The sequence below is a fragment of the Arvicanthis niloticus genome, chromosome 22 (genome assembly GCF_011762505.2).
Source record: "Arvicanthis niloticus isolate mArvNil1 chromosome 22, mArvNil1.pat.X, whole genome shotgun sequence".
Lineage (NCBI taxonomy): Eukaryota > Metazoa > Chordata > Mammalia > Rodentia > Muridae > Arvicanthis > Arvicanthis niloticus.
The window spans coordinates 18,531,549-18,546,158 of record NC_133429.1 but is presented as its reverse complement, the minus strand read 5'-3'; the positions used below and the strand labels follow the sequence as shown (position 1 = coordinate 18,546,158).

The 14,610-nt window shown below is 41.8% G+C and overlaps 1 protein-coding gene across 2 annotated transcripts in view; it reads left to right on the top strand.

Annotated features, from left to right (window-relative positions):
* Positions 1 to 14,610, top strand: part of Plxnc1 (plexin C1) — a 154,710-nt gene that overhangs the window by 54,721 nt on the left and 85,379 nt on the right. For both annotated transcript variants that reach the window (XM_076920039.1, XM_076920040.1), the window contains exon 5: positions 8,538 to 8,652. In XM_076920039.1, coding sequence (XP_076776154.1) covers positions 8,538 to 8,652 — 115 coding nt within the window. The remainder of the gene's footprint in view (positions 1 to 8,537; positions 8,653 to 14,610) is intronic.

Sequence of the window (14,610 nt, the reverse complement as noted above, 5' to 3'; positions counted from 1 at the left end):
CCACACTTTGTAAATTCTGTTGAAACCCCAGGAAACTGGGAGGCACTCTGAGAGGCCTTATTCTGTGCACTTTATAAGATGGTGGTCAGAGTCCTAGGAGGATGCCAGTGAGTGGTCCTACATGCCTCTGAACTCAGTTCTTCCTAGAGCAGTGGTTCTCAACCTGTGGGTCGGGTCGAATGACCCTTTCACAAGGGTTACCCAAGACCATCAGAAAACACAGATGTTTACATTACAGTTCATAACAGTAGCCAAATTACAGTTAGGAAGTAGCAGTGAAAATAATTTTATGATCAGGGCCATCACAACATGAGGAGCTTCATTAGGGGTTGCAGGATTAGCAAGGTTGAGAACCACTGCAAAGGAAGCACTCACAACAGAAACCACTCGGGTAAGTACCCAACACAGGTGCCGTGGCCGCCATGTTTGGGTTGGGTAGTTTTTCAGGTATATTATGGGCTACACAGATTTCTATTTACTCAGGAAGCAAGCTCACTCTATCGGACTAGTTTCCGAGTGTCAGAGAGCAAGCTTAGAAGTGTCTGGAAGCTCCCTTTTTGCCACTTGATGCTGAAGAGTATAGTTTGGAACACGTTTTCTGGGTTATAGATGGGTGAGGTGGTCCATTTTCTTATATATTCAAGTGGCTGTATTAAAGTCTATTATTATTATTTTTGAACAAATTGAACTCTATAACACACTTATAGTAAACTGAGAAGAGGCTTCTTAAATAGTTGCACGCACTAATTGTTACCACATAAAGAGTTTTTCAACCAAGGAAAGCTTTTTTGTTATTTAAATTAACTCCCCCCCTCGGGATTTTTTTTTTTTTTTTTTTTTTTTTTTTTTTTTTTTTTTTTTTGGCATTTGGACAGTTTTATGTTCCTATTTTCAAGTAGATTTGTATCTACTTATTGACTTTGTCATGTAGGCATGAGGTCTAACTAGGAATAGGAACAAACTAAAATAAAACAGTGTAAATGTCAGGGTTTTCTAGAGGAACCAAAACACACACACACATGCATGCATGTGTGTGTATGTATGTATGTATGTATGTATGGTACAACTGCTATCTCATACCTGAGAACCTGGTAGTTGCTTGGTCCTTGAGGCTGTGTGTCTCAGCAGTTAGAGTAATCCCACAGTGACAGTCTCACAGTGGAGAAGTTGAGAACCCAGTAGTTACCAAGTCTGCAAGGCTGGGTAAGCCAACAGTCTTTATCTGGTGCCAAAAAACTTGGAGCGTTTCTGGAGAGCCGCTAGTCCCCAGCCCCAAAATGCTGGCTCTGGCGCTAATGTCAATGAATCAGCAGCAGCAGAGGCAGGTGAATTAATTAAGCGGCAAGAGGGAGGACCAAGTGAGCAAAATACCCGTTTTCATTTGGGCTGCTACCAGGAGGTGCTGCCCACCTTTGGGGGTGGTTCTTCTCAGATCAATCAAGGCAATCAGGACAGTCCTCCGGTGAGGCTTTTTGTGACAAGTTGCCATTAAAGCCAACCATCACAGATAGCAATTGAGATCTTATGGCTTTCAGATCGATCCTATTGTAGTTTAAATATGTCCCCTGCAAAACCTGTAAGTGCCTTAAGTGGAGTTGGGAGGTGGGGCCTGCTGGGGGTGGGGCCTGCTGGAGTGGGGCCTATTTGGGGGTGGGGCCTGTTGGGAGGTGTTTACAAATGAGGGCTCTGTCATCTCCCACACAGGCTTGAGGCTGTGAGTTCTGTCTTGGTCTTGCCTTTTTCTTACCCTTCCATCATAGGGTGATGCGTCCTTGCCAGGTCTGGGTCCTTAAGCCACTGACTTCTAAAAATACAAAAAAAAAAAAAAAAATCTGTTCTTCACAAATTCTCCAGTCTCTGGTATCCTGTTATAATTATACAAAATGGACTTAGCCTCATAATTGGTGCTGAGTAGAAAGGCTGACGATATAATCAATACCTGACAGCGTGGGCCTGGCTGGGAAACTGGTCATGGGTAGAAGCGGTAAGAGTCTGGGGCATTGGGATGGAAAAAACCCATTGCAGTGTGCTGATTGCTTTAAAAATTTTATTTTTATTTTACAAATACCTGCATGTATATAACTATGTGTACTGTATACATGTCTGGTGCCCACAGAGGCCAGAAGACAGAGTTGGATGCCTAGAAACTGGAGTTATGGGCAAATGCAAGCCACCTAGTGTGAACTGAACCCAGGTCCTCTACAAGTCCAGCAACTGCTCTTAGCTGCTCAGCTGTCCCTCCAGCCCATTAAAGGTGATTCCGATGTGGGTGTACAGATCAGCAACATGGAGAAAGCCTGGGACTTCCTAGAGATTACAGGCATGGTCATGATCAGAATATTTATAGAAATATGAAAGGTGAAGGGCTTCTGACAGGGTCTCCGGTGGAAGTGAGGAGCAAAGATTTGGAACTGGGAATAGAGGCTGTGTCAGTTCCTTTTGTGTTGCTGTGCTAAAACGCCAGACCAAAAGCAACTTGAGAAACAATACTCTAGCTTATGGTTCCAGAGGGACGGAGTCAGTCATGGCTAGGAATGCATGATCTGGTGGAAGGGATGGGAAGGTAGCTGGTCACATTTCATCTGCACACAAGAAGGGGGAGGGGCTATAAACCTCAAATCACCCCCCTCATTACATAATTCCTCCAACAAGGTTCTACCTCCTAAATAACCTCCCCAAACAGTGCCACCAACTGAGGACCAAATACTCAAATACATGGGCCTATGTGGGACATTTCTCATTCAAACCACCACACTGTCTTTGTGTGGTGGTTTGAATATGCTTGGCCCATAGGGAGTGGTACTGTTAGGAGGCATGGCCTTGTTAGAGGAATTATGTCACTGTGGGGTTGGGCTTTGCAGGTCTCCTCCTATGTTCAGGCTCCACCCATTGTGGAAAAGAGCTGCCTCCTAGCTGCCTGGGGATGCCAGTCTTTCCTGGTTGCCCTCAGATCAAGATGCAGAATTCTTAGGTCCTTCTCCGGCACCATGTCTGTCTGCATGTTGCCATGCTTCTCCCACTGTCCATGATAATGGACTGAACCTCTGAATCTATAAGCCAGTCCCAATTAACTGTTTTCCTTTATAAGAGTTGTCATGGTCATGGTGTCTCTTTACATCAATAAAACCCAAAGTAAGACACATTGTTAACAGTTTCAAAGAGGTTGGTGGAACGGTGCCTATGCCCTAGGACTCTGTCAAATATAGATTCTGGTAGAAGAATTTCTAAGCTAAATATTAAAGAAGCTGTTTGATTACCTTTTATTGAAAATAGTAAGATGTGAATGAATAAAATAATTTAAATACAGAGTTTATAGTTAAAAGGGAAGTGGGGAGAAATTTTTGGAAAATTCTTAGCTGGCTATATAAAAAACAAAGAGGCATTTCTAGAAGATGGAATTAGGAATGTGACCAAGGGCCACTTACTAGAGATTACCATATGTAGAAGGCAACCAGATTCTAGTCACCAAGAATGACAGGAGAATGACCTCAAAGACATTCTTCAGAGTAGGTCGGACCCTTAGGGTAAAAAGCATCCAGAGAGGTTCCATAATGTCCCCAGCATTCATTTGCTAGGCCACTTTGAGACTCTGCTCCTTGTGTTCTGGCTCAGTGCTCCTTGACCATCCAAGCTATGGCTCAGCCAGGCCTAGATACAGCTTGGGTTGGCATTCTGGAGGGTGCATGTGGTTGACCATGGTAGCATCTACTTGGCACTAGTTTTATAGCTATGCATCGTTCATGAGCTAGGAGCCTATGATGGCCTCCATCTAAAATCAAAAGGCTATCACAGGCAGCCTGGGAGTCCATGAAGAACTGGCTACAAGGTTAAAGGGAGTGTGTGTAGAGAATCTTTACTATAGCAATGTCTAGAAGCTCATGGAAAAGGGGCAGCTTCTGAGACCTCAGAATTTACCAACACTAAACTCTTTGAGTTGTAGGTACAAGTCCTAACTTATGACAGCTAAGTGGTCTGAGGCCATCCTAACCTCAGGTAGAACAGCCTGAGTGCTTGGTGACCCTGTACCAGAGTGTGATATGTAGACTTAAAGGAGATTATTCTGGAGCCTGAAGAGTTAATGTTCTCCTCCTTGCTGGGCTATAGACTTACATGGAATCTGTTATGCATTTCCGTGTACTTAGTTTTTCTTATGGAATGAGAATGTCTATCTGTCTGTCTCATTCTTTTATTTTGGGAGTACATACCATATTTACATTCAAAATCGCAGGGCTGGAGATTAATTTGTCTCTGGATGTATCATACCTAGGTTCTCACCCATAAGCACTTTAGGTGAGAGTCTACGTTTTGAGGTGGTACTGAACTAGCTAAGTCTTTTGGGGCTGTTGAGATAGAATGAATTTTCTAACCCGGTTTTCATGTAAGAGGGACACGAAGTTTTAGGAGCAGATGTGGCATGCTGTGGCTTGAGTATATCCTTCTGAAAAGCGTGTTGGAGACTGACACCCTGGTGGGTCAGTTTCAAGGGGTGAGGTGGAGATTAGTGAGATACATTTAGATCAAGAGCGCTCCACCCCCCCCACCCCCACCCCCCGTGGATGCTTACAGCCACTACGAAGGGAAAAAGCTGGGGACAGTGAATTCAGTGTCTTTTCTGATATCCTCTTCTCCCAGAGAGTGACACAGCCAGAGGCACTTCACCAGAGTCAAGCACCCAGTCATGGCTATCCCAGCTTCTTAAGAAATAAATCTCTAGTCTTTATAAATATATGGGTCTGGGTCTTCTACAAAAGCTGCATAGATCCTTGGAAGAGGAGAAGCACATGTACCAGCCTAAGTAAAGAACACATAAACACCCCTGATAATATTTCCTCCAGGACACACTCGGGCTAAGATGACTCCAGTTTCCCTCCTATCAAAAAATGGTCTGGCAAGATGGAAACGAAGCCAGTTAAGAGATCTAGGAATGTAGCCTTATAGAGAGCTTGCTTGTAATCCTAGCACTTGGGTGATGGAGGCAGAAGGATCAGGCGCTTGAGGTCATCTTTGGCTTCCTACATTGTGATATGGAGGCCACCTTGGTCTCCATGAGACTCTGTGGGGGATAGAGGCAGAAAAGCAGAGGGAGAAGTGGCTCATGAATCGCCATGCCTAACAATATTTTCATGTCATTCTGGGGATGGCTTGAGGATTTATCCATTTGGCCATTTCCTTGATGGATCCACAAGAATAAGAGTAATTTTTCAAAAGAAATCATGTCAACCCCCCTGGTTTTGTTTACGAAGATGTGGGAGCACTGAACTCCGCTCCCCCTCCTTGAGAAATGTGTGGGTAATGTGCTGTCGAGATGTTACAATCTGCAATATCTGAGAAGTAATAAGATACTGTTATTGGTTGACCATCTGGTTATACATACTTGGTGTTGTGGCTTGCTTTTTTATTTTTTCCTTTTTTATTATTTTTTTCAACTGGTGAAGGGCAAGGAATGAGAGTTTTAAAAAAATTCAGAATTGGCTTTCTTATACAAACAAAGAATTTATGTTTAGATGTGCAACCCGGTTAGGTGTTGTTTCTAGGTGGAGAGAGGAAATTAACAGTCTGTTATATATGTTCTTTCATTTTCCTTTCAAAAAAAAAAAAAAAACCCAAAAAACAAAATAAACTAACCTTAACTCCTAATTTGATCTTCAGCTCCAAACTTTTGGTTTTTGTGAAAATCAGTCTCATTGCAGGAAGGAAGAGTCAAACGTAAATCACAGCTCTAGAAAGGAAATTCGCCAGCAGAACAGACCTACAGAGATTTCATATTTCATCCATCCATTCAAAAATATTTATCGAAACCCTAGTATTTGCATCTCGTGTTAGCAGACGCTGAGGGATTTGCTAAAGAAACATCAAGATACTCTCCCTCCCTTCTCGAGGCTTAGTGCTTTCTCTGGGAGAAATGACATGGCCATGTGAAACAGTTAAGTTGTAATTCAAGGCAGCATATGATTAAATACCAAAACGTGTGGTTCCAACAAGAAATGCTATAGTTCAGAGAAAGGGGGTGATAACTCCATAGCATGACTGGCTTTTCTGCCTACAAATTGGCAAATTGCAGCACTATTTGTATGAAATATTTTACACTTGCTTTTTTGGCAGCCTTAGGCCTTGACTCCGAGTCAGCATTATAGAGCCTGCGAAAATATTTGTACTCCAGTCACTGTAGAATTGGCTTAATTTGTCTCCCCTTCTTTCTCCTAGGCAGAGGAAGTGCCTTGATACAAACCAGAGGGCCTAGGAGAGGCAGGGAGTTTTTGACAGTCATGATCTTTTTTAGATACAAATAAGGCACCAGCCTTGTCATTCTCTGTGCTCCAGAGCTGCTGCACCGGCAAACTCGCTCTGACATTGAGAGAGGTTTAATTTGAACTTAATGTCCGTGACGAACTAGTGAGCCATCATGGGTCAGATAGATTTATGGCCTTGGAGAATCCCTAATGAAAACCCCTTTGGTTATGAAGTTGGAGAAGGGCTAACACAGATGTAGGAGGGGTCGGGACACATATGCTCCTGAAAAGCCCAGTTCCCTGGTGGGTGACAAGCTAAGAGGACTTGGGAATGGTGGTTAGAGAAACTTACCAACTTCCTATTCTGTATTTGTCATATCCAAATGAGCACAGAACTCAAAGAGAAGCCATGAGACTTAAATTGTTAAGAATAAGAGAAAGAAGACAGGCAGGACTTCCAGTGGAGGGAGGAGGACACCAACCCACCCATAAAACCTTTGACCCAAAATTTGTCCATATTATAAGATGGAGCAGAGACTGGGGGAATGGCCAACCAATGCCTGGCCCAACTTGACTGATCCCATGGGCAAAAACCAATTCCTAATACTATTAATGATAGATACTCCACTATGCTTACAGACAGGAGCCTAGCATAACTGTCCTCTGAGAGGCTTCATTCAACAGTGGACACAAACAGATGCAGAGACCCATAGCCAAACTTTAGACAGAGCTCTGGGAGTCTTTTGGAAGAGGGAAGAAGTACCGAGGGAACTGGAGGGGTCAAGGACATCCACAGGAATACCTACAGAGTCAACTAACCTGGGCTTGTGGGGACTCCCAGGGACTGAACCACCAACTAAAGAACATGCAGGGACTAGACCTATGCCCACTATACATATATAGCAGAAATGCAGCTTGGTCTTCACGTGGGTCCCCTAACAGTTGGAACAGGGGCTGTCTCTGACCCTGTTTCCTGCCTTTGGATCCCTTTCGCCTAGCAGGACTGCCCTGTCTGGCTTCAGTGGGAGAGGAGATGCACCTAGTCCTGCTGCAACTTGATGTACCAGGTTGGGCTGATACTCAGGGGGCTGAAGGGAATGGGGAGGAATGGAGGGGAAGAGAGGGGACTGGGGTAAGAGGAGGGCTGTGATCAGGATGCAAAGTGAAATATATAATGAAAAAAAGAAGAGAAAAAAAGAAATAAAATCTTTTGAAATCGATGTATCATTTGGGCCCATTCATAACTACGCTGCCCCTCGGTGATTGCTGTCACCATTTAAATGTGTTGGAATCTCATGAACTAGGAGTTCTTAGTTTCCTTTTAAAACTCAAAAAAAAAAAAAAAAAAATTGTTCACTCAGGTTGGCCTTCATTTTAATCTTTGCCTGGAAGGGATGTAGTTTCTCTAGCTGCTCCATGTTACTCACTGGATTGTCTGCGTGGTGCTGTGCCATTTGAAGATAGCATGGCACTTGGCGTTCACTCCCCTTATTGGGTTGGTGGCCCATCTGGTAAGTTAAAGTGACCTGAAGTGACCGTTGCATCAAGGAAGCCAGTGATTGCAGTTTGAGAGCATCTATTTATCAAAGTACATGGCCCTGGCCACAACTTAAGATTTATTTGGGGCATCTCCTGAGCTGGCTGACCTGGGAAAGTGGCCTTGCAAAATGTTTTGCTCATATCTTTTGATATAATTTGGTATCTGTCTAAATAAATATTCTGGAGCAGATGGTTACAGAATGTCTTATCATATTCTTGGGCAGAGTCTGCCCTTGAAATATTTTCATTTAATCGTCATGTGGCAAAGCACAAAACAGTAGCTTTATTTATTTATTTTTTTTTTAGCACAAAATGAATCTCACTCAATAGGTTGGTATTCCGATTAATGTATTACAAACCTAAAATGTATAGAAAATGTAAACCTTTTCTGGGCTGTGTTTAAGAGGAATTTCTCCACAGGATCTCATTATTTTAGAATTCATGGGGAAATGTGCTTTTGTTGGAAGTATTTGATGATGTCATCTTGGGATATATCCTAGAAGCTGAAATTCAACATGTTGTCAACATTTGTCCTCTATCCCTAAATCTGATGAAACACACACACACACACACACACACACATATACACACACACACACACACCTCTGCTGTTTCTTTGTTGCTTTTCATGATTTTAATATGATTTCCCTTCTCTCATTCAAAATCAATAGCCTACCATACTGTTTTATATTGCTGATCATGAGAAAGTTGTAATTAATGTGTGTGTGTCCTAATTTATCAATTGGTGTTTTTTGTTTGTTTTTATAGGTGTACTTTTCAAGGGGATTGCACACATGCAGGGAGCTTTGAAAACTGGCTGGATATTTCATCGGGACCTAAAAAATGCCCTAAAATTCAGATAATCCGAAGCCTCCGAGAGAGGGTAAGAGGAAACACTTTTATTTGTCTTTATGATATTGTCTTTATGAAATGGTACAGCTGCCTTCTGGGTATAAAGAAAATCTTTTCACAATGAAATAGGCTTACTGACAGGACTCCATTCATTCTGTTGGTGAATGGTGAGGGCCTGCCAGATGTTGTCTATCTGCAAAGTGCCAAGGATACAGTAATAACCCAGTTGTGGTACAGCTCAGCCACATAGAGTTTGCCATCTTGATAGTAAAGAGGACCTTCAGTGGTTGAAATCAAAGAAAGATGTATTTTTTTATGTAGAAGAAATACAGTTTGATTTTTAAAATAGAGAAACAGTAAGCTCAGGCTTGTAGTTGAACAGATCCCTGCAATGTGGATCTCCATGGGATTTTATTTTGATCAGCCAGTCTTAATACCACTGTGTTCAATCTCCGAACAACTGCTAGTGCAGGAGTCAAGCAGGAGCATGTACCAAAGTACCATCGGGTCCCTTGGAAAGCTCTTGACATAGCGAGAGAGAGGGATGCAGAGAACTTATTGGAGCAGAACATTCCCTGATGCACATACCCACCCTGTCTTCTTAGGAATAGAATTCCTTACATGATGCTATAAGGAGACATTTCCTCCCTAATCATGGCTCTTATGTTATGAGTAATTGTGCAGAGTCCCCGTCAGCAGCCAGTTGACCTGTCGGCTGCACTCACTGTGTTCTCTGTGAATGCCACATTAACAAGGAAATGGGCCACTTTCTCTTCTCACTTTGCCATTTCAAATAGCAAGAACCACGCCACTTAAGATGATTTAACATTTAATAAAGGAAAGCCAGGGCATTTAATGAGTGATAAATAATAAAAGAACCAAGCTTTCAAGTCATGACCAATCAGAACTCAGGGATTGAAAGTTACTTGCTATTGTCGCCTCCTGCTGTCACTCTCTGGAGCGAGGGCAAGTTCCAAAACTCCATACTCCTGCCAGCTTCATGCCAGGGGGTCAGAATCAGGATAAGTGAAGTCAGCCAACCATACACAAGCATAGTCAAGTTCTTTTCTTATTGGTCTGAAGAAACAGCCAGCTTTGATGCTGTGTTAAGCGGAAAGCATTAAGATATTTTGATATCCTCAGGACTCTGATACATACATAGTTAAGATTATGCAAGGCATTTTTTTCTTTGTCATCAAAGAACTGTTAAGAGTGATACTATACCCTTATCGTATACTACACCCTTATAGTAAGAAAGAATAGCTTGTTTAAATGCTGCTTATATAATTAGTTTACCTATCTAGAGGTAATATAACCAAATCATCATTTCCATGACATCTGGAACATTTCAAAACATGCTTACACCCACTCAGGAGTAGTAGCTCACACCCAGGGCTCAAGAGGCAAGGCTAGAGGAGCCCTGTGAGTTTGAGAGACCAGCCTGGTTTCCATGATAAGTTCCAGGTCAGCTAGGACTCCATAGTGAGACCCTGTCTCAAACAGCGCAAAGCCAAAAATCTTGCCCACAAACAACCACTAGTTCCTTCTCCTCCACCCTACATCCCCACTGTGGCTTACCGTTGGGCCTAGCAGAGTCTTCCCCCCACAGCCATGACATCACTGTCCACACATCAGAGATAAGCATTGAGTTAGTTTTTAATTTTACATGCTACTATTGCACGTGCGCTGGTGCACGCCACAGCATGTATATGGTGGCGTGGGTTCTCTTCTACCATGTGGGTCCTGGGACTCCCACTCAGATCATCAGGCTTGACCATAGGTGCCTTTCCCTGCTGAGCCACCTCACCAGCTCAATAATCTGCTAATTTCACTTCTGCTACTTTTTAAAACTATATCTGGACTTATCCTTCTCCCAACCCAGGTCTTGAACCAAGGGACCTCAGGCATGCCAGAGGCGAGCACTCTACCACTGAGCTATCCTTGCTAGCTCGGGACTGCTTCTTTTGATAGTACTGATAAGATTTGGCCCTCTTTCTCTCTCCCTCCTTTCTTCTCCCCTTCTGCTTTACTATGCATCCATGTTACCTGGCTCCTCTTGACCATGTTGTTTCAAAGTATCTTACACCATGACCATCAGGTCGTTGTTTCAATAATACCTGACCCTTAACCTAAAGAGATGGCAGTCTGTGGTTGTCCTCAATGCACTCTATTAGGTAAGGTCAAAGACTGTCCATCACATGACTGGCAACATCCTAGTACCTTTGCAGGGATAGAATAAAAACTATATTACAGAACTTTGGCTCACATGAAGCATTATTTCTTTACCCAAAACAGCCAGAGAATAGGATGTCTTCATCTTCACTGAGGGATTCATAATTAAAAGAATTAATTAGAGAAGCACCTGTTAGTCTAGGATGGATTTCTCTGAGGTTTTTGTTGAGCAGAAAGAAGAAGAAGGAGGGAGTGTGGTCTGCTATTCAACAGAAATTTCCTGTTGGTGCTCATCTGTCTACGTGTGATTATGTGAGCATTGTCTTAGTCAGGGTTCTCTAAAGGAGCATAATTTAGAAGGAGGGGAAGATGGAGAGAGAGAGGGAGGGGCAGGGGGAGGGAGAGAGGGAGTAGAGGAGAGAAGGAGATGTGTGTGTAATGAAATATATATTCATATAAATATACATATACGTATACATATACATCATATACATATGAATTTACTAGGATGGTTTATGAATTGCACTCTGGTTAGTCCAAAAATTAATGTCTCCCAACCATAAGGCCAAGGATCTATTAGTTTTTCAGTACATGGGACTGCATATCTTCACAGTCCCAATCTAATACTGGAGTCCCAGGGATGTTCTAGAGAGCTTTTGTTAATTCAGCCTAGGAAGAAGGCTCTAATAGCAGCCAAGGAATGCTTCAGTAACAGGATAGATGAACTTGCTAGCAAGAGTGAGACTAAGCAGGCAAAATGTAAAAGCTTACTTTTTTGATGTCCTTTTATGTGGGCTGCCACCAGATGTGGTGGGTCTTCAGATCTCAAAGCCAAGCAAGAGAATCCTCACAGCTGCGCCCAGCTGCTTGGGTTGTAGTTGATTCTAGATGCAGACAGGTTGACACCCAAGATCTGCTCTCACTAGCATGGAGATTAGTGTGGAGGCATTCGTACGTGGTTGCAAGCGTGGTTTTCCCAGTTGAATGACAAGCATTATGGAGAAGGAAGGCCAGTAAAACCGGAACCTGGATCATCATGTACATGTCCCATTGCATTGCACATGCAGTTAATAAGAACATGGCAATAAACACATACAAAGAGAGTTAGCATTAAGTGAAAATCATTGACCAATAAGAATATGATGAATGTAGGGACAGAATACGTTTTTTTTTTTTTTCCCTCACAAAGCAACCTGATTCCTAAAGGAGAGATGGTGAAGAGACTCTTCCACAAATCAGAACTGAAAGAAATTCTGCCAGCACTGATTGTGTCAACAGCACCTCTTGTCCAATCATACAAGAAGCAAGTTACTGGGGACTGGAGAGGTGGCTCAGCGGTTAAAAGCACTGGCTGCTCTTCCAGAGGTCCTGAGTTCAATTCCCAGCACCCACATGGTAGCTCACAACCATCTGTAATGGGATCCAATGCCCTCTTCTGGCGTGTCTGAAGACAGCTACAGTATACTCATATAGAAAATGTCACTGTTGACTAATCCTAAGCTGAAGCATATATTCTAAATATATTCATTTGAAAAACCATTGTAGGATTCCAGGATGTAAGTTGGTTGAGAGAGCACATGCTCCCTAACATCCCCCAAATTTCAAAATATCAAAAAAAACTACACAAATAAATAAATCTGAGTACAGATGTTCAGTCAATTCTCAGACATCAGCAATCATGCTGTGTGTCAGGTAAACAACCTTTCAGCTTCCAGTCGTTGGAGAAATAATTCCACTTATAAAAGCATTAGAAGTATTCAGGGACAAACTTCAGAAGCAACATGTATTTTCTGTATTTAAAAGTCACTTTAAAGCCAGGCAGTGGTGGTGCACGCCTTTGATCCCAGCACTAGGGAAGCAGAGACAGGCAGATCTTTGAGTTCGAGGCCAGCCTGGTCTACAGAGTGAGTTCTAGGACAGCCAAGGCTACACCGAGAACCCTGTCTTGAAAAGCAAAAAAAAAAAAAAAAAAAAAAAAAAAAAACAAACAAACAAACAAAAAAAAAAACAAACAAAAACACCAATCACTTTTACTAAAAGACACTTGTTGGAGACAGCTACCAGAAACAGAATGTTTTTTTGGCCTTGCAACAGTTTGTCTTAGCCATTTTTTCTCTCTGATAGTAAAAAGGTAGCAGAAGGTTCAAGTGGCCTATTGAACCTATTTATAATTTGTCATTGTAAAAACATTTAAGTATAAATAAATGTGTAGAAGATATCTCTTTGGAAAATAGGAAAAACATCTGTGTATCCATAAACATCCCCTTTTTGAAAAGTTACTTCTACGACTTATTTTTCTAGATTTTGAAATGACTAGGAATTGTCTTTAAATTAATACTGTATTTATCTGGAATAATATGAGCTGATTTAGAATATCTAGCATATATATATCACTGTTATTTAATTGTAAACAAATGCATTATTACACAAATATATTGCATGTTTGCACAGTATGTATGTAGTATTCAATGAACAGTAATTCTTAATTTGTTCTGATTCTAAAGTAGTGAGACAATCCACAGAATACAACTTAAAGGTGGATATAAGAATTTTAAAGATCAGATGTTATAAAAGACGGAGAACTAGAAGAACTTTATTAAAAGCAGTAACTTACAAACTATGGAAACATTCACTTCATAATTCATGTTAAATGTAAAAGTACATAATTCAGGGTTGGTGAGATGGCTCAGTAGCTAAGAGCACCTGCTGCTCCTCCAGAGGCCCAAAGCCCAACTCCTGTGTTGAGTGGCTCACAACCACCTGTAACTCCAGATCTACCAGTCCCTTCCTGCCTCCAGGGACAACTACATACATACATACATACACACACAGGCACACATATATACACACACATACACACATACATACACACACAAACACACATACAGACATACACACATGGCATACACTCACTCTCTCTCTTAAACACATACAAGTAAATAAAACAATAAACTCTTTTAAGATGTATAAAGAAAAATCTAGGATAATTAGGTAATTTACATAAAAAGTCACAGAAAACGGAGTCAAATGTCGTATAGTTTGAAGTTATGATAATTTTTTTTTTAGCTCCGAAGACTGTAATGACAGAAGAAAAATATTTATACAATCAGTGTAGTTTAAAAACAATTTTGGGCTAGAGTAGTCTCAGCAGTAGAGGGGTTGCCTAGCATATGGCTTTAACCCCCAACTCTGGCAAAAAAACAAAAAATAACTATACAAGAGGGAAAATGAATTCATAAGCATATACTTCTCCGAGGTATTTGCCATAGGTAAAAATCTCTCAAGAAAAGAAAGCTAGGAAAAAAGAAGAAGAGAAAGATTAAGACACTAAAAAGCAAGTGCTGGAAGGCACAGGTTCTCCAAGAGCAGGTTTGGGAAAGTAGCTGTAAATATGGAAATAGGTTCAACCTTGCTAGTTATGGAATAAATGCAAATGAAAGCGATAATAAGTTCTGCTGACACCCAGTGTTGCCGATGCCAATTAGCACAACCCTTTTGGAAAGCAAATTTGGCAGTGCGTCTCAAAAGTAATAAATATATTCAGTTTGTTTAAATCGCTAATTCCAGGCATAGGATTCAAGGGAGCAACTTGAAAGAAGAAAGCCCCACGCGTAAGCCTCTGTTGCGGCGGCATTTATAGCATTAGGAACCTGTTTGGCAATAAGGAGAAAAAGTTAAGTAAAATAAGGTCCTTGCATGTTAACATGATGGAATGCCTCGGCAGTGAGTTCTTTGGCCCTGTGTCTAACTGATTTCCCAACCTCCCCTGTATCCCATCTGACCCAGAGTACCACCCCTTCCTCTTTGTGCAGCTGTG